This window comes from Galeopterus variegatus, unplaced genomic scaffold (assembly GCF_000696425.1).
Source record: "Galeopterus variegatus unplaced genomic scaffold, G_variegatus-3.0.2 Scaffold2360, whole genome shotgun sequence".
In the NCBI taxonomy this organism is placed as follows: Eukaryota; Metazoa; Chordata; class Mammalia; order Dermoptera; family Cynocephalidae; genus Galeopterus; species Galeopterus variegatus.
Window position 1 is genome coordinate 131,107 of NW_007728471.1, and position 24,032 is coordinate 155,138.

Genomic DNA, 24,032 nt, shown 5'->3' on the forward strand with positions numbered 1-24,032 from the left:
ATTTACAGATGAGATGAAAAAATATGTAGGACTTGCTTCAAAATCCTCAGAGGAGGAGAGTAACACACAAGCACAGGTGGGGTACAGATAAAACAAGATCAAGCTGGAAATCATTTAAGTTGGATGACAGGACATGGGGGTTCATTAAACAAGACTCTTTTGTTTTGAAATATACAAAGCAAAAAGCTTTAAAAAAAACCCCCATCTACTTCAGTTTAAGAACCATTACATTTAACCCTCAAACATTAGAGATATGCCTGTTAAAAGGAGAACATAAACAAGAATGCCACTTTTAGTAATACTGTCTTCAAAATGGTAACCAATGCAATCCAACATAAAAGAGAATATCTAATTAAAAATTCTGGTAAAGAAAAGAGAAAATTACTATCTGTAGATGATGGTCTCACTATAAAAGACAAGAGAATCAACTGGAATACTGCTGATTTGTGTCTTAGCCAGACACAAAGCAAATATTTTAAACAAATGTACCACAATAACCAATGATAAGAAACTATGGGGATAGGGATTAAATTTCAAATAGCAATAATTTGTTGTTGTTGTCATTCTTATTAAGGTAACAATTTAAGTGAGGAAAACTACAGAAGTGCTTTGACCAGCATTTTTAAAAAAAAAAAACCCTAAAAAATATATTTTTATACAGCATGCTCCAATTTGCAGTTTCCTCCCTGGTTGGGTGGAAATTAACATTATAGTTACCTCATAGTGTGATTTGGCTGGTTGATGAGATGTTAAAGTGTTTAACATAGAGCCGGCAACTTTTGTTTATTCAATAAATATTTATTAAGCATTATTATGTGCCAGGTACCTTTTTTTTTTAAGTGCTCGGGATAGGCAGTGATCAAAAAATAGATACAAACCCTTTCCCTTATGGAATTGACATTCTAGTGGTGAAGGCAGATAGACCATAGATCAAGTAAATACTAAAGAATACAGTGTGCTAGACAGTGAAAAGCTCTCTAGAAAAAAAAATAAATAAATAAAGATGAGGGGGAAGGGAGAGAGCATGTGGGGAGGACAAGGTTTGCAAGTTTACAACAGACCGTCGGGCGATGCTTTCTAAGAAGGTGACATCCCCCTAAAGACCAGACTGTGAGAGCCAAGTGGATCCCTCAGAGGAAGAGCCCGACAGGCAGAGTGAACAGCACATGCCAAGACTCTGTGGCGGGAGCCTGCTTGATCTGTAAGAGAAGGAGGGAAAATATGCCAGGCAAATGGCCAGGACATGAGGGCAAAGAGAAAAGGGGAGAGGTAGAGGTAGAGAAAGAACTCGATATAAAAAACAATAAAAGGATTCATACTATGTTACTACTATTAGCTACAAAAACATCAGATTCTTGAAGCGCTCCACTGTAAAATGGTGATGTCGCAACTGTCTCACAGGGCTGCCTGCAGGACCAAAGGAGAATGTCGCGCAAAGCCTCTGACAGGCAGTAGGTGCCCGGCAGAAGCCCCAGCCGTTTCCATCGGATTCCGATTTCAGGGCGACTCCCGGGCGTCAAGACGGGCAAAGCGCCAACTTCTCCAAGTCGGCCGCTCCCCAATCGTCGCTGCTCTGGCCTCGTCTCAGCGCTCCGCAGAAACCTAGGATATGCACAGTCGCGGCCCCCGGGCCGGTAACCCGATCCCACCACCCGCTTCCTGACTGGTCGCGTCCACGCCCCACCTTCCCGGAGGCGCTGGGTCCCGCCCACTCACCGCCCGCGCCGCGGAGGCTTCTGGGGATTGTAGTTCCGGCTCGCCGAGTCCGCGCTCACTTCCGGGTTCGGCCAGAAGCGCAGCCATTGTCCCGCGCGCGGATGTTTGTTGTCGCCCAGCACCTCGGACCTTCAGAGTTAACCCCGCTTGGCCTGGCGGATGCTGACTAGAGGACAGGTCCGAACTGGCTTAACCGAGTCAGACCTGCTACAGAATCGGGGCAGGGGTTTGCTCAACCCCGAGTTTGTCCTGCCGCATGGCCGTGTCGGGCACTTTGAGGCAGTGACAGGCCTGGCCTGGGCTGTTGGCCCGTGGACGCCCAGGTTTGTGGGGTGGGGGTGCTGGGTGTCCGATGAGCGCATGCGTAGCGGCTAGGAGGGACGCTGGAAGAGGCGGTGAGTATGGGTGAGCGACCTGGCGTCTGCGCGGCCGGAGCTTTAGACTCGGGTCGTCGTTGGTGGAGATACGGAGGCAGCTGTAGATTCCGCGACTGTGCCCTGTGCCCATGCCTGGGTTCTTGGTCGGGCGGTGCTCTTGTCTGGGGCCTGAGGATGCTCAGGTTGGTGGAGGAGAGGGTGAACGCGTTGATGTAAAGGAGATACTGAGAACCCCCCTCCTCCAATGCTGGGTCTATTTAGTGGAGGGCCCGAGGACGTGCAGTTTGAGGCAGTTGACTCAGTTGCAGATTCTGGTTGCTGGAGGAGTGGGGTTGTGCCACTGTCCCTATACTTTTGAGCAGGCATTTGTGTAGGAAGCACCAGGCGGGAGGTGAGATTCTGGACAGGTGGCTCTGGGACCCTGCAGCAGGTACCGCTCTTCTTGCAGGCCAGGAGACGCTCTGGTTGGTGGAGAGACCAGGTTGGAGTTGCAAATTCTTGCCCCGGGAGGGGCAGTGTTGCTTCAGCGAACACTCATTGGAAATCACTGATAGAAAACTCCCAGGCTGAAGGAGGGTACCAGGACCTAGAGGCGGATTCTGGGCAGATTGCTCCCTGCACATGTTGGGGGTGTCTGAATGGGAAGCAGGAACTTGGCTTAATAATCCTGGGATCCACGTAGGATAGTATAGAGCCCTAGGGCATTAAAGTTTGGAGTAGATGCTGGGTTGGAGGCAAAGAATCTGAGCCCAGGAAGGACAGAGCTGCAACAGCTGCCATCAAATTGACAGCCGTTTGGGGAGAAAGCAGGATGTTACCAGCATCATTATGAAGCAGGAGTTCTTGGGACCTTTGCTTGGGCAACTCTGCTTGCAGGCATGAGAATGCCCTGCTTGGTAGAGCGACAGAGTCTGGGCTGCAGATTTGAGCCTGGAAGGGGCTGACTCTGCATGACATCCAGATCCTCATATTTGGGCAGGAAGAGGCCAAAGGCCCCGTTCCCATGGATACTGCTCTGTCATGGGTTAAGAACCCCTAGGCTGACAAGTGCCCATGTCCTGGGTCTCGTTCTGGATCTCTGTGCTCGGGATACTGCTTAAGTGCTCTGGTGTTCTGGCTCAGGCAAGTAGTGGAGCAGGTGACCCCAGAACCTGCGCAGTGGCTTGTGAATGCCTGAGGTGTTCCAGGTAAGTTGAGTGGAATGGGGGATGTAGATTCTTATCTCAGCAGCAGGGACTGCACAAGACCCCCAGACTGGCAGAGGGCTGTGGTCCTGGATGCAGTTTTTGAATGTGAACCGGCTCTGTGGGTGTGCCAGTAAAAGGAGGGAGCCTGGGTGGGTGGCCTATGTGTAGTGGCTGCTAGAGTAGAGGCCTGGGAGCCCCAGTTTGGATATGCAGGCTTTGGTCTTAGGAGGCACAGGACTGCTGCAGCTGCACTCTGCACATGTGCTGGCATTTGGGCTGAGTGGGGAGGCGTGGGCAGTACTAGGACCCTGGTACTGCCTGAGGATGGCCAGATGGGTGGAGGGAGCAGATGCAGATTCTGGGTTGCAGAAGGTAGGGCTGTGCCAGCATGCTCTGTACACATGCACAGGTATCTAGGTGGGAAACAAGAGGCTGGTGGTGGGTTTTAGACAGAGGATCCTGGAGTCTTTGTGTAATAGTGCTTTGATCACAGCCTGATGATGCCCCGGTTGGTGGAGAGACAGATGTCCCTGAGCTGCAGGTGCCCAGGAAGGTGTTTGGGCAGGAATCTGGCCAGGTGCAGCTCGAGTAGGGGTCTGTGGAGGTTGGTGGAGGAAACTGAGTTTTGTTGCAGTTTCAGGGTGCAGCTACATTGTGAACTCACACTGTGCTGTTTGAGTGAGAATCTGGTTGGGGCAGGGTGGTGGGTAAGAGGGAGAGGTAGGGTATAGGGGGTGGGATGCACAGGGTGGTATTTTCCAGTGGTGGTCTCACGCCCCAAAACCTCTAGTTGGTACAAAGACAGCAGAGCTACTGAGATACAGATTCTGGGCTTGGAAGGTGCTGCCTTTGTCTGGCATGTGTTGGTGTCTTTTGGAGGCCCCCAGACATATGCAGGCTCTTGCAGTTTCAGGCCTGAGGACACCCAAGTTGGTGAAGGGACTAGGTAAGATCGACAAATTAAGGGTGTTGAGGTGGAATCTGGGCTGGTGCTGTTGTGGTGAAGGCCAGCGGAGGGACTGCGACCTGGGTGCATCTGAGCTCTGTGCATGCGCTACTTGGCTATTTGAGCAGGAAGTGGGAGGTGATCTGCAGCTGGGTAGCTGAAGGGATAGGCCTGGCTGATGGAAGGGTAGGATTGGTCTTAATTACTGAATCAGTTCCTGGGAGGGATGGGGTTCTGCCACTAGCTTCATGCATTTAGTTGATTTTGGGCCATCAGTCCCAGAGCCCTGCTGCTGGCCCTAGGAAGAGGTGCTGGTTTGGGGTTGCAGATTCAGGTTGGGGGGGATGAGGAGGGGTACACACTGGGGAGTACCTGATGTGCCATATGTGATCCCAGGACCCAGTGGAATAGCTCCACTGATTGGTGCTGCATATTTTAGTGGTGGGTAGAAGGCCATGTTTGGGCATGAGGTAGGCTTACAGGTAGATTGTCTAGGGGCCCAAGATGGTGGAGTAACCCGGTTGGAACTGTAGAGGCTTGGCTTGGGAGAGGGACTGAGGAACTCTTGGTGTGTACACAGGTATTTGGGCAGGCATCTGGGCAGGAGCCTCTAGAAGCACACTTGCTGTGAGGAATGCATTCTGGGAGCAGAGACTAATCCATTGGGGAGTTGAGGGGTAGGGGGCAGAGCAGTGCCGGGGGACCTGCACGAGTGTGATGTACCCAGAGTTTCTCCTCTCACTGCAGCTCAGGACCTCAGCACCCTGCCTTGCCTGAAGGAGAGCATGGAAGAACAGGATGAGAAGCCCCCCGGGCCCCTGAAGGCCTACACGCAGGTGAGTGGAGCTGCGCTTCCCCTGAGAGCCCCAAAGCTGGCTCCCAATCAAGCCTCACAGCCTGACCCCTTGGGCTTGGGAAGCTGGGACTCTCCCAGCTCTCTTTGCAGCATTTTAGGGGCTTTTGGTCCCTCATTGCCAGCAGGCTTCTAACAGTTATACATTAATATATTTTATGAATCTCTGCTGCATTTTTACATTTTTAGCCCAGATAACACTTTCTGGGAGGAATTTGGCATCCTGAATCAAAAGCTCTTAGAATACTGATTCCCCTTTGGCCAGTAATTCACAGCTTTGTTTGAGAGTGAACAATTAGAAATATATTAAGTGTGCGATGAATTATAGATTGTCAAATATTAAGAGCATAGTTAAATGAATTATGGTAAGAATATGAAATGGAATATACTGTAGCCATTGAAACTGATATGATATTTAATGACAAAAAATTATTTATGATCTCTATTAAGTAAATAGCATTTAAAAATCACCACCTTCTTAAAAAGAGGTATAGTGTGTGTATACAGAAAATATGTTAGAAGACTATAAACATGCCAGTTAAAGATTATCTTGGAAGTTACTTTACAAGTCATTTACTTATCTGTATTTTTGTGCTTTTGAATAGTGCATTTTAAAGTTAAAAATTAACAAAGCATTTTCCAACAGCAAATATTCTTTGAAAACATTTAATCTCATAAAAATGTTAAATTAAGCTTCCCCTTCCCCTTGCTGAACAATTCAGTCCTGAAGCCATTAGGTGGGACAGAGAGGAGGGCCTCCTGCTGTGGGGTGTCATGGTCTGATCTGGGTGAGGAGGGCGTCCATGTGTGGGGGTGTCAGTGACTCAGTGGGATGAGGAGGATATCCACTTTGCAGGATGGAGGGCAGCACTGGGAGTCAGAGCCCAAGTGGGGTGAGGCCAGTATCCATATGGGGGAGGGGGATCTGGTGTGGGGTGACGGGGCCAGAACAGTGAGAAAGACATATACTGAGGGGTGTCCCAAAGTGGGCAGTCAGAGCCCAGGTGCAAGAGCAGGTATCCATGCTAGGGTGGTCCAGCATGGGGTGTCAGAGCCAGAGCAGGGTGGGAAGTGCACGTAGGTTGGGGCTGGGGGGGTCACAGCCTGGTGTGGCATGTCAGAGCTGGAGCAGGTTGAGGGCATCCATGTGTGAAGGTAGCCCGTGGGGTATCAGAGCCAAGCAGGATGGAGAGGGCATCCACATGATAGGATGGCCTGACCTGGGGAGTCCAAACCCAAACAGGGTGAGGAGGGCCGTTGGCAGGGGGTGGCCTAGTGTGGGGTGGCAGAGCACATGGGCTGGGGAGAGCGTGTGTGGGAGGGGACGTGGAGTGGATGGGAGATTAGTTACTTATAGGGAGGTTGATCAGATCAGTAAATGTAATATGGGAATGGGAGGCAGGCATCTCACCAGCCAAAGCAGAGAGGTACAGATATGGAAAGAGAGGACATTAGAGTGATCTCTGTGGTGTTCAGTGGGAATTGGAGGTATTGATGTGGGCTCATGGTTTCAGGTATACATAGACGTGGAAATATGTAGCGATGTGTGCCTGCGTGTATTTTATGTATGTGTGTGCACATGTATGTACAGATGTACACACATATATTCTCTATCTGTCCACTATGAGGGTCTCGGAGTGGTGATATCCCAGTACCACTGTGCACATCTAGTGCCCAGATTTAAACTTCTAAATTTGCCACAAGTTTTATGGGTTTATTGTTAGTAGGTATTTAGTGTTACCTTTTTTTTGCTGTTACAAATAGCTTTGCTGTAAATGTTTTTGTATATGATTCCTTGTACACATGTGCAAGAGTTTAGAGGGAGTTATGCAAATATAAGCTTACATTTATTTATCAAAACTACAGGTAAAATGTGTTTTGATGTGACCATTGGTATTCTAATTTAAGCTAGTGACTTTAGGGGTTTTGTAGGAATCTTAGTGGTCCTTCTGCCATTATCTTCTGTTAGACAGCTGAGTTAGCAGTCTGTACACTATAATACCACTTTCATCACATATTTGTCAATTGTCCAACCAGTGTAAGGCCCTGTGTGAGGCACTGGGGAGAAAGCTGAAGCAGATAGCCCTGCCCTGCATGACTTAGTTCTTATAGCAAGAAATACGCTTCTTCTGTTTTCCAAGTCTGCATTGGAAAAGCAGAAACACTCTCCTTCTTATATTAGTTTTCTATTATTGCGTACCCCAAAACTTAGCAGCTGAAAACAACTGACATTTATTTTGTCACAGTTCTTCTAGGGTCAGGAATCCTGGGCCGGCTTAGCTGGGGTCCCTGATGAGGTTGCAGTCAAGTTGCTGGCTGGGGCTGCTGCCTTCTGAAGGCCTTGCCAGGTGGGAAGATCCACTTGCAAACTCACTCATGTGGCTGTTGGTAGCAGGCCTCAGTTGTATACCACACAGCCCTCTCTCCAGGGCTGCTTATACATAGCAGCTGATTTCTCCCAAAACAAATTATGAGAGAGAGAGAGAGGAAGAAGGAGAGGGAGGGGGAGGGAGGGGGAGAGAGAGAGAGAGAGTGAGCAAGAGCGCTTAACTGAGCACAATCAAGACAGAAGCTACGGTGTCTTTTATCATCTGATCTCAGAAGTGACACACCATTACTTCCTCTGTATTTCGTGGTCACACAGACCCTCCTTGGTACCATGAGGGCAAGGACTACACAAGGATGTGAATGCTGGGGTCATTGGGGGCCACGTTGGAGGCTGGCTACCACACTTCTCTTCTCTGCATGTTCTCTTGTTAATTTTAGTTATTATCAGCAGAAGCACAGGTCCTCGATTTGGACTTGAAGGATATGAGAGCCCTAGCAGGCAGGAAGAAGTCTAGGGGGCCCAAGCCTTGGCTTGGCTTTTAATGAAGGCCATACATCCAGTGAGCTGACCTAAGAGGAAACTGTCTGGGACATCACCTGAGGGCTTTCAGTGGCTCATACACCTGGAAGTAGCTGGGCCAGGGCAGGCCTTGAGCCCCTCCTGCCTTCAGGAACCAAGACCAAGCATCCTGCCAAGGAGATGGTACAACCTTGCCCATCTACTGTCAATCTCCACACTCAGAGCCATGCAGGTTGTTGGTTGCCCTGTGGAGGAGGGTCTATTCTGTTTAAAAGTGAGCATTATTTATGGATGATGGTGTGGGGTGGGAGAGAATTTTCACATGTGTGAGAACTAAAGGGACCCTCTGGCCAGGAGGATCTCTGAGAAAACCAGGCAGGGGAACCTTCCAGCTTTGTAGTTTGGGGTGGTTGGTTTTATGCCCTCTAGAATTGGTGATTAAGAAGCTTCAGGGCCTTCCCATGGTACTGTTTCTGTCTCATTCCTTGAGCTGAAATATGAGCTCTGCCTTACATCTCCCATGGGAAATAAAAGACATAAAGACACCATGGAGGACAAGTCTCCCTGTGTGTTGCCTGTGTATTCTGAACCTCCTCACAGTTGTGAAAGCTTCCCTGCCTGCACACCCCAAAGGCAAAGCTCCGTGAATTGAGTTTCGTAATAGTTTTGTGGTTTGATTAGAAACTTTGTTGTATTGCCACAAGAATGCCTCAGTTTGGGAAAGGTATATTTGGTCATCTCTATTTACAGGTGAGCAAATAGCAAGTAGCCCTAGGTCTGATTGGACTCCTGGCTCACTGTGAAGTGGACAGGTCACTATGGAATGGCTCTGCTTGTCTCTGTTCCTCTGCTTTGGGTCACACGTGGCCCTACCCATGTCACAGAGGGAATGGTTATCTTCTGCCCACATCTCTTCTCTCTGTGGAAGTCAACAGTCTAATTCCTGGTCCCATTCTGTAAATTGTGCAGAGAAAAAGGAAGATGCTCCTTCATGACACAGAGAAGTGACTCGAGCTCAGAACACACAGAAAGTGGGGTAAAAGCTTTAAATTCCTTTCATATGTCCCAAACTCTGCACATATCTCTAATCCTTTTAATCTTATTGTGCTCCTACTTAATACTGACAAGAATACAAAGATGATAAATATATAGTTCTTTATGGTATTAGGTTTCATGACCCCAGAGAGAGATACAGAGATGGGAGTAACATGAGGAGAATAATTTTAATTGGTACAGCAAAGGTCCAATAAAAACAGCTAAGAAATCCTGAGAGAAGAAGAGATGAGGCTTTGTGCTATCTGTTAACACTTAACGGAGGAAGTGGCATTTGATCTGGGTCTTGAGTGATCAGACAGAATATAACAGGTGGGACAGTGGAAAGGGGAGAAGTTTGTATCAGGCGATCAGTGGACTTAAATGAGTTTAACAAATTTTATTACCATTAATTTCTACATTGGTGAAATATACATATCACTACTTTCTTTTAAAAAGTTTGGATGATTTTGTGAGATATTCTAAGTTGAAGTACCATATGTATTATTAAAAATACTAGGCAAATGATAGATGAAATTATCTGAAGGAAACTTCAGAAGCTAAGATGTAAACACAGGAGATTTCTAAAATGGTCAGTAATCCAAAGTGGATAGAAGCTAAGGAGAAAGTAAGTGGGTGTCTGTGTGTGTACGCACATGCTGTTGTGACAAGCTGGTTTTTGAGCATTTAGTTTGTGAGAGTAAGGTGGGTGGGAGTTGGTTCTGGGGGCTGATGCTTTGAATATTCTGAGAAGAGCACCTGACAGAGGTTTCCTTTAACCAGAGGAGGGACTTGAGCTCAACAACGATTGGGCATGTGAAGGCTCAGGTAGAACATTCCATGTCCCTTCTCTTAGTGGTCATTTTATAGTCAACATACATTTATGAAGTGCCTACTATGCGTCTAGCGATTAAAGCACAGTGAAACCATGGTAAATGGGACAGACAGATTTCACTTCTTACAACGCCCACTCTAGTGGAAGAGTTGGATAAAAATTCAAAGGTATGTGATGTGAAGAAGTAAAAGCAGAGTGAGGTGATAGAGTCGACTGCAGGGCTGGGGCAAGGAGGGACATTTCATACAGAGTCTGCTGTGAGGAGAGCTCATCTCCCATTTGTTTTCTTGTGAAAACTTTTAAATGAAAAAGTATTGAAGATGGTTTTCATTAAAGAGAAGTTGCAACCGTATTCTCCAAATAAAATTGTTGTAGTAGTTGTGGCAGACGAAGAACATTTTGTAGTTTTTGTTTCTGCAAGTACCTGCTGAGTGAGAAACATTAAGTTTGTCAATTCCTGGTATTGTTCCTTAACTCAGCTGTTTCTAAAAAAAAAAAAGTAATAACGAAAACTGTGTAATAATTTAAAATACAGCATAGTGTTTATAGATTTTCCTTTCTTGAGAATCTTTCCTCATTTCCCAGATATTTATTTTTATTATAGGGTAAGTTAACATCTGCCTTTTAAGTTGTAAGAATTCAATATCAAACAGTTCTGTAGCAAGAGAAGACATGTTGGCATTCTTGTGTATCAGGAATGTGATTTCTCTTTGAGGATGTGTTTCCATAATGTGGATGGGTCAAGTCCATTAGCAGTTTGGGGTCAATGTTTGTCTTGTAGCTCCCTTGGACCATCTGCAGTTTTGTTGTTATTTTGGCATCATGAATTTTGTTTTTGTTCTTTGATGTTTTGGGCTATTTTGCAATGCACATGTAGCACTTTTAAGGCAGTTTAACTGTCCTGGTGTTTGTGTTTGGTAATAATGTAAGTAACTCAGTACCTAAGCTTTTTCATTGAGTCTTCTTTACATTGTGATAGCTCCAGCTCTTTGACTCCTTGTTGTTAACCTCAGTACCTGACCAGTAAAGATACAGAGGTGTTTTTAGTTTTGGTGAAATCCTTTCCTGTCTTTACATACATTAATGCTAGCCATTTTTAATAACGCTTCCTACTGCAAAAGCGAAATTATCTCTGAGTTGGTAAGGGGAAAACTGACACACCTATGAGAAAGTACCATAGTTTGTTTACTTTTAGTTTCTGATTCAGAGACTTCTAAATAATTGAGGAATAGTCAAGAATCAGCAGTACTTGTTTTTCACTATTTGAAGATTTGCGTTGGAGCAAAGTATAAGGGTACTTCAAAAAGTTTGTGGAAAAATAGAATTAAAGATAATATGAATCTTTCCATGAACTTTTTGAAGACCCTGTGTATATACTCGAATGGACTGCCATTTGACAGTTATGTGAATTCTTATACCATGTAGAAAAAACAAAACAAAAAAGGACAGTACAGAGGAATGATCTTGTTGCAAGGTGATTTTTAAGAGGGAAACACTTAACTGGTTTCTGAATGTTTAATTAAAGAAAATAAATGCTATTGGAAAAAATGGATATAATAATAAAACATAGACAATGAACCTGCTCCTCAATTCTACCACTTCAAAAAATAACTGCTTTTGAGAATGTCGTTCCAGACTTTTCTGTGCATGTTTATATTTTGTAAAAATATATTTATCTTCGCTAGACTATTTTTCTTAATTTTTTCCCTCAACAATTTATTATGGACATCTTCCTGTCATTTACAGTAGTCCTCTCTTATCATAAGGGATATGATCCAAGACCCCTAGTGGATGCCTAAAACCGTGGATGATATCGAACGCTATTTATACTGTTTTTTCCTATACATACATACCTATGATAAAGTTTAATTTATAAATTAGGCACAGTAAGAGATTAACAATAACTAATAATAGAACAGAACAATTATTAACAATATACTGTAATAAAAGTTATGTGGAATGCGGTCTCTCTTTCTCTCTCAGAATATCTTATTGAACTGTACTCACCCTTCCTATAACTAATAATAGTAAGAGATTAACAATAACTAATAATAGAACAGAACAATTATTAACAATATACTGTAATAAAAGTTATGTGGAATGCGGTCTCTCTTTCTCTCTCAGAATATCTTATTGAACTGTACTCACCCTTCCTGTGATGATGTGAGACAATAAAATGCTTAGTGATGAGAAGTGAGGTGAACGACATAGGCATTGCGATGTAGCATTAGGCTACGATTGATCTTCTGACCATACGTCAGGAGGAGGATCTTTGCTTTGGGTGATCCTTGATCATCAAGCCATGACGATGTTGATGGATTTCAGGAGCAGACGATGTTGATGGCTAATGGTGGCAGCATATATAGGGTAGAGATTCTGGACATAGGGGTGATTCACATCCTGAGCGGGCAGAGTGGGAATGCATGAGATTTCATTAGGCTACTCAGAATAGTGCTTAATTATGAAATTAATTATAAAATTTATGAATTATTTCTGGAATTTTCCGTTTAATATTTTGGACCACAGTTGACTGTGGGTAACTGAAACCTCGGAAAGTGCAACTGTGGATAAGAAGGGACAACTGTAGTTGTATATGCAAATCTATCTCTTTTTCTTTTGGCTGCTAAATAGTATTCAGTTGTCTGTATGAAATGTAATTTACTTAATCAGGCTTACTAATGGACATTTAATCCCTTCCTCCATTTTTGCTATGATAATGTAGCTCTTAAATGAGATTTTTTGTTGATACATTTAGCTGTTCTTTCCTAAGGGTAAATACTTACAAGTAGATCTAATGGATATTACATTACATTAAAAAAAAAATTGTCATTAAAAAAAAGAAAGAAAACCAAAGAGTGTACATAAAAACTTATGAAATCTAAATAAAGTTTGTACCTGAATTAGTATTTTAGTAATGTCAATGTTCTTGTTTTGACAAGGTACTGTGGTTATGTGTGATACTAACATTGAGGGAAACTGAGTGAAACATACATAGGAACTATTCTATTTTTGCAACTTCTTGTAAGTCGTAAACTATTTCAAAACAAAACATCATTTAACTATATACATCTTGAATTCAAGAAGGTTGTACCATTGTAAACTTCCATTAAGAGCATTTGAAGCTCTTGACCAGTGCGTCCCCAGGGCAGGAGTCATCAATAGGCAGAAGAAACGCTCCATGTGGTTGAGATATTAGTTACATACAAGTGTTTGTGCAGATAAGTAAACATAAAGAGGATAGTGGGAGCCAGAGAAGGAAAGCAGGAAAGCTAGAATAAAATGTGTTGTTGAATTGTAATCGGAAGTATCAGTATGAGTTTATTATCTCTAATATGAGGGGGTCTTCAAAAAGTTCATGGAAGGATCTGTATTTTCTTTTTTTTTCCTTTTTGTCTTTTTTCATGACCGGTAATGGGATTGCAACCCTCGGTGTCGCGCCCGTACCGCGACCGGCAATGGGATCACAACCCTCAGTGTCGCGCCTGCACCGCGCTCAACCAGTGAGCGGACCGGTCTCTATATGGTATCCGAACCCTCGGCGGGAGCGCCTCCGCGCTCCCAAGTGCCGCGCTCTACCGAGTGCGCCACCGGGCTGGCCCTGTATTTTCTTTTAATTCTATTTTTCCATGAACTTTTTGAAGGACCCTTATATAGAGAGATAAATAGCTGTAGAAATAGATACTCAGTTTATTTTATTTTAAAAGGTGAGCATCTTTTTATATAGTCACTGGTCATTTTATTTCTTCATAGTCGAGTTACACGTGCATTTTCCTTTGTCTATTTTTCTGATGAGGCTACCTTTTTCTTTTCTTACTGATGCGGAAGACGTCTTAGTATAGATTCTTCTTCAGGGCGCCTTTATTGGAGGGACTTTTTGCTAAGTATTCTATGAAGTTAATTTGTTGATTTTTTTCCTTTATGATGCTGGCTTTGGTCATGCTGTATTCTATTTTATTTTCTTACAATTTAGTGATCCAGCAATTTAGGCAGGGCCCTGCTGGTCAGTTCTTTTGCTCCACATAGTGCCCGGTGTCACTCTGCTGCATTCAGCTAGCAGTGGGGCTGGTCTGAAAGATCCACAAAAGACCTCCTGCCCATGTATGGGGCCTCAGTGCTCCTCCAGGTCGTCCCCTCTTTCTTCACCTGGCTAGCTTGAGCTTACCAATGAGGGAGGGGCAGAAAGTTAGTAGGTGGGATGTGTTAAAACAGGTGGTATGTCCAATCCTAGCCTACTCAAAGAGGGAGTTTTGAGCTGTGACTTATCTCCCTGATTATTTTCCTTCTTCTCTTCTGTTTTGCTTTTTCAGGACTCTCTCCTTCCTCAAGAGATTATCGTCAAGGTGGAGGGAGAAGATGCTGGGTCACTGGCCATCCCATCCCAGGTAAGTTGGGCAAGGCTTCTTTCTTTACATTGAATAGTGTGCATGGCTGGTTGGTGGCAGAAGCGAGGTTGAAGTGAGCTGGGAAGTGAGTAGAAAGTGAGGAAATGGAGATGAGTGGACACCTTCTCTAAGAAATTTGGTTATTATGTGTAAGACTGAAGAGAGTGAGAGCTGCAAAGGGAATTTGAGATTGAGGGACCTTTGTTTTTGTTTTTTTTCTTTTTAGTTATTGAAAAGATTTGATTCTAAGTGGTTACATGAAGGAGTTAGTGAAGAAAAAGAAGTTAATTATCAGGAGACAGAAGAGATAAACTATAAGGCAGAGTCCTTGGTTAGCACCAGAGGAATTAATTTAGAACATTTGTGAATAAATTGGCTGTATATGAGGAGAAGGATTCATATAGGGAGAATGAGGTTGAGGGAGTTAACTGAAGGCTTGGATTTTTTTTCTGTGGAAGATCATATGAGTGTGAGGGTGGGAATTGGAATGGAGAGATGTTTGACAAGGATGGAAAAGGCTTAAAATAGTAATTTTGGATTATGAGAGAACAAGCCACCCTACAGGAATACAGGTGCTCCTTGACTTATGCTGTCCCGTTAAACCCATCATAAGTTGAAAATATTGGAATCAAAAATACATTTAATACACCTAACCTACCAAATATCATAGCTTAGCCTAGGCTACCTTAAACATGCCTACAGTTGGGCAAAATTATCGAACACAAATTCTATTTTACAATGAAGTGTTGAATATCTCATGTAAAAGTATCATACTGCATATCTCTAGCCCAGGAAAAGATCAATATTCAAAATTTGAAGTCTGGTTTCTACTGAGTGCATATTGCTTTCATACCGTTGTAAAGTAAAGTCATAAGTCGAGCCATTGTAAGTTAGGGACTGTCTGTAAGAGGGTTTCTGGTCGGTCTGAAAGGATGATTTGGAGATAGTGACTGTTAATTTATAATACTCCATCAGCTGCTTTTGTGTGTTTTTTTTTCCCCAGTTGCATTTTGTACCCATTTTCCGTAGATAGCAGATTGATGATCGAATTTATTTAGTTTTTGTAATTTGACAGGTCCACTTCTTATGGAATGGAAGCTCCATAGGTCAAGGGAATATTTGAAAGATTTCAAGAATATATTAAGTAGGTTAAAATGATCTATGGATTCTAAACTGGATAATTAAGATGGAAAAGCTGAAGAGGCCACTAAATAGAGAAGAAAAGAATATAGACCGGTAGATGGTAAAAGTAGACATTTCGATAGTGTAATGGCCCCAAACCATTGAAGAATAAGATTAATTGGAGAATTAGAATGGAGTAATCTGATGTCGTCATCAAAGAGTGAGCAGTGTTATATGTGTGATTCAAAAGGTGCAGTATTTTATTGTGATTTCAAGATCTGGGGTATCACCTGAAGAGTGGGCTGCTGAGGAGCAGTTCCAGGATATGAGAATTGGGCTAGCCATGTGAACTGATAACTGAAAACACAGTCTCTGAAGTGCAAAGGTGAGGTTGCATTCCACCTACCAGCCGTAGGCACGTGTCTTACTTTCTCCAGCTTTTTTGTTTACCAATGGAAAATGGTGCTGCTCATTGTGTTTTCTCACAGGAGCCTCGTGAGAATTAAGTGGATGATAATCCATGTGACATGTTAACACACTCCCTGATGCAACACTGGTACTGCACGAAAGTTCTCAAGTGCTTCACTAAAGTCAGTTGTTTTTATATTATTGGCTAACTATATAAGTGGATGCTATGGACAAGGCAAGATGAAACAGTACGAAACCTTGTATTAGAGGATAAATCCTAGGTACAAATAAGTCTTCAGTGGATGGGAGTGGTGGTGCTCAGGAGGTTGGTAAGACAGAGCTCCAAGAAATGAGGTAAATGGCATGAAATTTCAGTGTAACAGAGAAGACACACCCTCCCTGCTCTTTGATGCAGAGATCCCTGGGATGGAAGATCATGACCATACTCAGCCCCTGAGGACTGAGGAGGAGGGGAGTTCTCAGGGGAAGTGTAGGTCTCCATTAACACAGGGATGTTGAAGGTGTAGTATTTCATTTTTATAGAAGATGAGTTTTGAGGGCACAGTTGAAGAGTTTGGGAAGAAGTTTTGGGGTGTGGGGAGTTTGGGTCATGTGAAAGGAAGAACAGAATAAGTGGGATAGTGGTCCAGAAAAGCCAGTATCTACACATGAGTATGTGATACACTTTGTGAGGTTCAGGTGAGGAGAGGGCTTGAATCAGAATTTGGGCCAAGGTTATTTTGATGTATTAGAAAGTCTATTGATACTGTTGATTCACTTATTGAAATAATGTACCAAATTAAATTTAATAACTACTGTGCATCAACACTATGCTAAGCACTGGCGCTACAATTGCAAACTATTATCTGTCTCTGCCCTCATACAAAGATGACCATTATGCAAATAATAAGAAAGTGTGATGATATAAGTCCATGGAGCTTTGAGAATATATAGCCAGTGGTGGATTGGGGGTGCTATCTAGTCTAGTATTACTTATTTGACATTTGAACGAGCTTCATATTAAAGTGACCTATGTTAAATAGCAAATGGGAGTGTTTAGTAAAAGGAAGCAAGCATAGATTAGAGGTTGAATGTTCAACATAGGTGGCAGTTTACAAATAATATTTCTTTTTTTTTTTGTCTTTTTTTTTTTTTTTCGTGTCCGGCAACGGATCACAACCCTCAGTGTCGCGCCCGTACCTGACCTGGACCGGCAACGGGATCGCAACCCTCGGTGTTGCAATATTTCTGAATTCCATTTTAGGCTAACTATGAAAAACTTTGAGATTTTGGTGAAGTTTATGGGCCTTATCTTAGAAAAATGCATATACAGCAGCATTTTGTGTATAGTTTCATGGGATTGAGGACCCTGTATCCTATTCATGAACCACAGCTTAAGAATGCATGGTCTATTTAAAGAGGCTTTAGTGGCAAGAGGCATTAGACTTCCCTGGCATTTGTTGTCTTTGGGTAAGGACAGATCACTCTCAGCACTTCTTTTTTGGATCAGAATTCCTGTAGTTTTGGGATAGGCCCTTTCCTGCTTAGAGGAGGCAGTCCAAGAGACCCCATATATATTGCACTAATGACAGTGAATGTTTCCTAAAAGGCCCTGGTGTGCAGCTCTGAGTGTGGACAGAAATAAAATGGTTATCTGGAAACTACAGATTCAGGATAAAGGACACGTTGGCTTTCACGGTTCTCAGGCCTAATAATCCTAGTAAAATTTGACAGCTGTTGTTGTTTCATCAGTAAACTCTGCCCATGGCTTTTCATATATCATCACAATTAATTCACTCAAAAACCCAATGAGTTGGGTATGATTAAGCTTAATAAACAGAAATGAAATAAACTTACCATTAAAAGACAGATTGTCAGATGAGATGTATTTTTTAGTCCAGATATATGAGTATGCTCGTTATAGGTGAAAAAACCCGAGTCTCTTTTCTTTTAAATCCAGTGCTGTTAACTTGTACGTACTACCTTTCACCGGGACCCTCATTTCATCTTGTATCTCAGGCATTAACAAAGTACAGCTTGTGAGCCAAATCTGGCCCACTGCCTGTTTTTGTAAATAAAGTTTTATAGTAACATAGCCACACCCATTTGTCAGCACCACACTCAGCCAGTGAGCAAACCGGCCATCCGTATATGGGATCCGAACCCGTGGCCTTGGTGTTACTAGCACCGCACTCTCCCGAGTGAGCCACGGGCAGGCCCCACCCATTTGTTTATATATTTTCTGTGGCTGCTTTCTTGCTACAGCAATAGAGTTGAGTAGTCGTGATAGAGACTATATAGCCTACAAACCCTAAAATATTTGCCATTTGGCCTTTGACAGAAAAAGTTTCCCCACCCCTGTTCTGTTAGTTTCTTTGGAATTTGGAAGGACTTCTTGAGTGGGAATTCTATGTTCACCAGTGCAGAAATCAGAATGAGCGTGTTCTTTAAGGTGGACAAGGGGGAAAATTATCAGTTTTTATCTGATGTTACTCTTTGGGGTTGTAAAGACAGGTGCAACATCTAAAACCCAAAGGGGCTCACCTAGAAGGCACCTATACCCCTTGACTAGAATCCTTTGGACACTGACAATCTCAGGACAGCTGCAAGGTCAGCAGGTTTTACTTCTTCCATCTGTCAAACTTTTCCTCCTCCATGAACACTGGAAAGAAATGATGCCTGGCTGAGCAGGAATGTGTGTCCTGTTTTAGGAAGGAGTGAACTTCAAAATTGTGACTGTGGACTTCACTCCGGAGGAACAGAGCCCTTGGAACTCTGCTCAGAGGATCCTAGACAGAGATGTGGTCCTGGAGAACCACAGGGACATGGTCTCTTGGGGTAAGAGTACAGTCCTTCTTAACGAAGGTCTGTCTACTAAATGATTTCACATTACCATTTATTAAAGGGCTGTGGGATTCATCAGCCAGAATGATTTTGGCCACACAGAGACTGTGTTTGTTCTCTTCATTCCCCAGTGAAGATTAATTTTAATTTGTAGGGTAGAAAAGGCACAACTTCTTGGGCTTTAACTTGTTCAATCTTCATTGTTCCTAAAGGCCAAAGGCTGGGATCAAATTCTGCAGTGATTTTTCTTTTGTCCCCAGCCAGAACACGCAAAGTTTTATATCTTTCCCCTTCAACTTTTCAAACCTGACACAGCTTTTAGTTGGAGCAAGAAGAAGAGTATAAAAAAGCAAGAAGAAGAGTATAAAAAGAATTTCCCAATGCATGTGTCCAGGTAAGGGCCAGACATGCATAGGCATCACTACAGGCATAGAAGGTTTCTTTGAAAAATTTTCATAGAAGATTCCACATTTTTCTCCATCTCCCACCTCCTGGTGTGGACTCTATGCTTCTCGACTTCTTCCAGGTGTACTCTCTATTGCTTGACCTAGTAGCCACTCAGCCTTCTGCCTCTGAGCAAACCTCCATTCTCTCTTGGTTGGAATCACAGAAATCTGTGGGGCCATATTAGCCCCTAAGATATTTAGGGAACTAGGGTAATAGTGCCCCATTCCTTTTCCTGAGTTTACAAGCGTTGTTTGCTTATATCTTACTGATACAGAACATGTTAGCAAGTTTCATGCCTCAAGAAATCTCTAGAAAGGTAAACACTAATTTCTGTTTCAGTGCAGAAATGTCTAGCACTAAAGAGGGTAGAAAAGACCCTCTGTTTCTTTGCTGAGGATTGCAAAACTGGGTTGAGATTCTGTAGGTTCAGCATAGGTGGTCTTCTTTTGGATATGTAGGTATTTGGCATCTCAAGTTTTATTTTTTCAGATAAAACTATGACTAAAATAGTTCCATTTTAATGCCCTGTTATACTGTTGAGCTGTGGTAGTTCTGTACTTACTGCTTCTTCCCAGCCTTTTGCTTTCTCAACCCAGGTTATAGGTCCATAGCTGAAAACAAATCCACATATATTTTATATACTTTCTTTTTTTTTTTTGTCTTTTTTTTTTTTTCCGTGTCCGGCAACGGATCGCAACCCTCAGTGTCGCCCCCGCACCGGACCGGGACCGGCAACGGGATCGCAACCCTCGGCGTTGCCCCCGCGCCTCGCTCAGCCAGTGAGCGGGAACCAGTCCGTATGTGGGATCCGAACCCTCGGTGGGAGCGCCGCCGCGCTTCCCAAGCGGCGCACCATCACAGTGCGCCACCGGGCCGGCCCCTTTATATACTTTCTTGTATGCTTTATTCCACTATTTCAGCTCTGACAATTTTTGGGTAGCCTGTCTTATTTTGCTTTCTTTCAGACTTGGCAAGTGCACTTGGAAGAACAGAGTCAACTTCCAAGAAGAGTGTTTTTGATGAAGAACCATTCCATGGAGTGAAGATAGAAAGGTTGACAAGGGAAGATCTTTGGTTATCTTCTGGTGAAGGAGTCCATGATTCTAGAGAGGAGTTGGATAATCAGCAGGATAAAGAAGAGAGAATTTTTCATGAAGTCGCATTCACTCAGAGGAAAGCTCTTATTCATGAGACAGTTTGCAAAATTGATGAACTTGAGAAGAATGGTCTGAATTCCAGTCTTCTTTCACCCCCTATGATACCCATAAGAAACCATTTTTATAAACATTCGCTACATGTTAAAAAATTCCCTCATAATTCTGTTGTAAACAGTCATCAGAAGATTGATGAAAGTGAGAAACTATGTGAAAATAATGAATGTGGAAAATCCCCTCAGAGTATTCACCTTATTCAGTTTACAAGAACTCGAACAAAAGATAAATCCTATGGATTTAGTGACAGTGCTCAATCTTTTAGCCATGGTACGCCACTAAATATACATGAAAAAATTCACGCAGAAGGAAGATTCATTGATATTAAGGAATGTGGGCAAATTTCGAACCACAGCATATCCCATAATGAACAACAGAGAATTCCTGTTGAAGAAAGTCTATATAAATGTAATAAAACCTCTCAGAGTTCATCCCTTGCTCAAAACATGAGAAATCATTCTGAAGAGAAACCTTTTGAATGTAACCAGTGTGGGAAATCCTTCAGCTGGAGCTCCCATCTTGTTGCACATCAGAGAACTCATACAGGGGAGAAACCTTATGAATGTAATGAATGTGGAAAATCTTTCAGCCGGAGCTCACACCTTGTTTCCCATCAGAGAACTCATACTGGAGAGAAGCCTTATAGATGTAATCAGTGTGGGAAATCCTTTAGTCAGAGCTATGTCCTTGTTGTGCATCAGAGAACTCATACTGGAGAGAAGCCTTATGAATGCAGTCAGTGTGGGAAATCCTTCAGGCAGAGCTACAAACTTATTGCACATCAAAGAACTCATACTGGCGAGAAGCCCTATGAATGCAATCAATGTGGGAAATCATTTATCCAGAGTTACAAACTTATAGCACATCAAAGAATTCATACTGGAGAAAAACCCTATGAGTGCAATCAATGTGGGAAATCCTTTAGTCAAAGTTATAAACTTGTTGCTCATCAGCGAACTCACACAGGAGAAAAACCCTTTGAATGTAATCAGTGTGGAAAATCCTTCAGCTGGAGCTCTCAGCTTGTTGCTCATCAAAGAACTCACACTGGAGAGAAACCCTATGAATGTAATGATTGTGGAAAGTCTTTCAACCGCAGTTCTCACCTAGTTATGCATCAAAGAACTCATACTGGAGAAAAGCCCTATGAATGCAATCAGTGTGGGAAATCCTTCAGCCAGAGTTATGTTCTTGTTGTACATCAGAGAACTCATACTGGAGAAAAGCCCTATGAATGCAGTCAGTGTGGGAAATCCTTCAGGCAGAGTTCATGCCTTACTCAACATCAGAGAACTCATACTGGAGAGAAACCGTATGAATGTAATCAGTGTGGAAAGACGTTCAGCTTGAGTGCTCGACTTATTGTACATCAAAGAACTCATACTGGAGAGAAACCCTTTACATGTAATCAGTGCGGGAAAGCATTTATTAACAGCTCTAAGCTTGTTAGGCATCAGGCAACTCATACTGAAGAGAAACCCTATGAATGTAACTAGTTTGGAAATCTTTAAGTCAGAGTTTATTCCTTTTTCTTTCACTGTTTAAACATTTATTTTAAAGTGGTACATGTACTGGGAAGAACTAGTATAAAGACCATATATGTGGAAAAACTTTCAGTTAGCCCTTCATTATGGTATATCTGGAAATTTGTTCTGAAGAAAGGGGGAAAATCTGTGAACTACATATTTTAACTTAATACTTTCACATGCAAAATCAAACTTGGCTAGTATGACACATTTCTATAAAAGTAAGAAATATTGACACTTTTCCTTGCAGAAAACACTCAGACCTGAATCCGAGAGAAAACTATAAGATATGGAGTAAATGCCACTGGGGTAGACTTCTTTTCCCACTTTTAGCATTCCACAAAAATGGAATGCTAACACTGGTGGGTTTGTTGTTTGGAAAATCGAAAGATTGCTGTCATTTTTAGAACTTAGGCTGGAAAACTATTTCATTGTATCATTTTACTACATGATTTCTCCATTACATTAGTTTGTAACCTATTTCATACAGCACTTTCTGTTTCATGTGAAGACTTTGTAAAAATTAGGAAAACGGCTGTGATGAAGTGAAAAATGCAGGACATGCACAGTAATAATCATTTCCAGAGCCATTATGATAATGTATATGGATCAGAACTGAAAGGGATAAGGGGTGTATCTTTGTGGTTTTTTAGATGATGTTGGGTCTTTTATGGAATGTATGCTATAAAAACTATGTATTTGGAAAAACTTTCAGTTAGTCCTCTGTTATTGTATATCTGGAAATTTGTTCTGAAGAAGAAAGGGGGAAAAATCTATGAACTTCATATTTTAACTTAGCATTCCTTTTGGAATGTATGCTAATTGTGCTATAATGATATGAGTAAAAATTAGTCAAAAACAAAAAAGAAATGCAAAGATTTCCTCTCGTTTGATCATATAGGAAAGACTGAGCAACCAGATAGTAAAGATCCCCCAGGGTTCTGAGATTCCCCTTTGGATTAGCAGGAGAAACTCTCTCCTTAGGACTTAGATTCCCAGGGATATTACTCATTGAAAATAAAAGTTCCCTGGAAATGGGTATGAAAATTTAGGGCAGAATGGGTTCTGTATGAGGGATTGAGATTTTATGGCCAGTACAGAGGCCAAGTGGACTTACTTTCATATATTGAAAACAGTATAAGGGAGCTCTATTTTCAAGTATTTTTTTGTTTTTTTTGTTTTTAACACACATATTTGATTGTTAAAATTCTGGATTATTTTACATACTGCTTTAACCTTACTCTTTTATTTAACATTGTCATTCAGATATTTCAATTCAAACATATTGAGCACATATGTGCCAAACACTTTAAGTTACCCGGCATTGATCAATGAATATGGAGCTTACATTCCCTTTATGTCAGTAAATATGTATATATTAACATCATTAGTTGGCATAGTGTTCTCCAAAATGAAGTTTTAGTTGAATTTCACATTGGCAGGTAATGCTGGATTTTTAAGATTCCCTCAACTTACCTTTCCCCTGTCTGTCCTTCATCACTCTTTCCCCATTGAAATATCAGTAAATGTTTAGGTTGGGCTTCTCAATAAGACTGCTAGTTCCCCCCCAGATCCAGGTACCACCTCTTTTTCAGTAACAAAACACCTGTTTTATTTGGGGTGTCAGTGTGCCCAGCTAGAAGACCCCATTTTACAGACTTCCTTGTAGTTAGGTTAGACTTTCTTTTTAATTCTAGCAAAATGTATTATGTGGGACTCTCAGGAAGGCTGCATAAAGAAAGTTTATTTCACAGGGAGGGAGGCCCTTTTGTCCTACTATTTCCCCTTCCTCAGTCATGCATCACAGAATGTGGATGTGATGGCTGGGTCTCCAGATGCCATCTTGAATCAAGCGGTTACTTTGAGGATAGAAGCCACAGTGTGGAGGAGAAAGAAGATGAAATGAACTTGCCTAGCAGAGGAATGCGTATCTTGAATTCTCTTATAGGGGAGAATTAACCTTTATATACTTGACCCACTGTTGCCCAGTTTCTTTTACTAATTATTCTGATTATTTAAAAGTCTCTGCTTGAGAGAAGTATGAGGTGGGAATTTATATCTTCAAATGTGGTGAGACAATCAACAGCCCTGACTCCTTCATTTGCTTTTTTCCCCTACTTTATCCCCCTCAAGTTGTTTTTTGCCTCTCCCATGTAGTATTGTCTCTTTTCTCTAGGGTATGTTCTCTAATGTGAGAGTACTCTGACTGGGAGGGTGTTGCCCTGGGTAAGTGCTCATCACCTAAATTAAGCTTGCAAGAATGCTTTTAGTGAAGCAAGCTTTGTAGTTACTCTTTGA

At 42.5% G+C, this 24,032-nt stretch overlaps 1 protein-coding gene across 7 annotated transcripts; it reads left to right on the plus strand.

Annotated features, from left to right (window-relative positions):
- The first annotated feature begins 1,791 nt into the window (after positions 1–1,791).
- On the plus strand, positions 1,792–22,604 carry ZNF180 (zinc finger protein 180). 7 transcript variants are annotated; one of them, XM_008581460.1, is made up of 5 exons: positions 1,792–2,111; positions 4,974–5,062; positions 14,102–14,176; positions 18,418–18,544; positions 19,963–22,604. In XM_008581460.1, exons 1-5 carry the CDS (start codon positions 2,069–2,071, stop codon positions 21,702–21,704), a joined length of 2,076 nt encoding a protein of 691 aa, XP_008579682.1. In that variant the 5' UTR covers positions 1,792–2,068; the 3' UTR covers positions 21,705–22,604. The 7 variants fall into 7 exon arrangements, with proteins under 7 accessions (XP_008579682.1, XP_008579684.1, XP_008579683.1 ...); XM_008581462.1 differs by having other exon boundaries at positions 1,816–1,893; XM_008581461.1 differs by having other exon boundaries at positions 1,915–2,039.
- Positions 22,605–24,032: the final 1,428 nt, after the last annotated feature.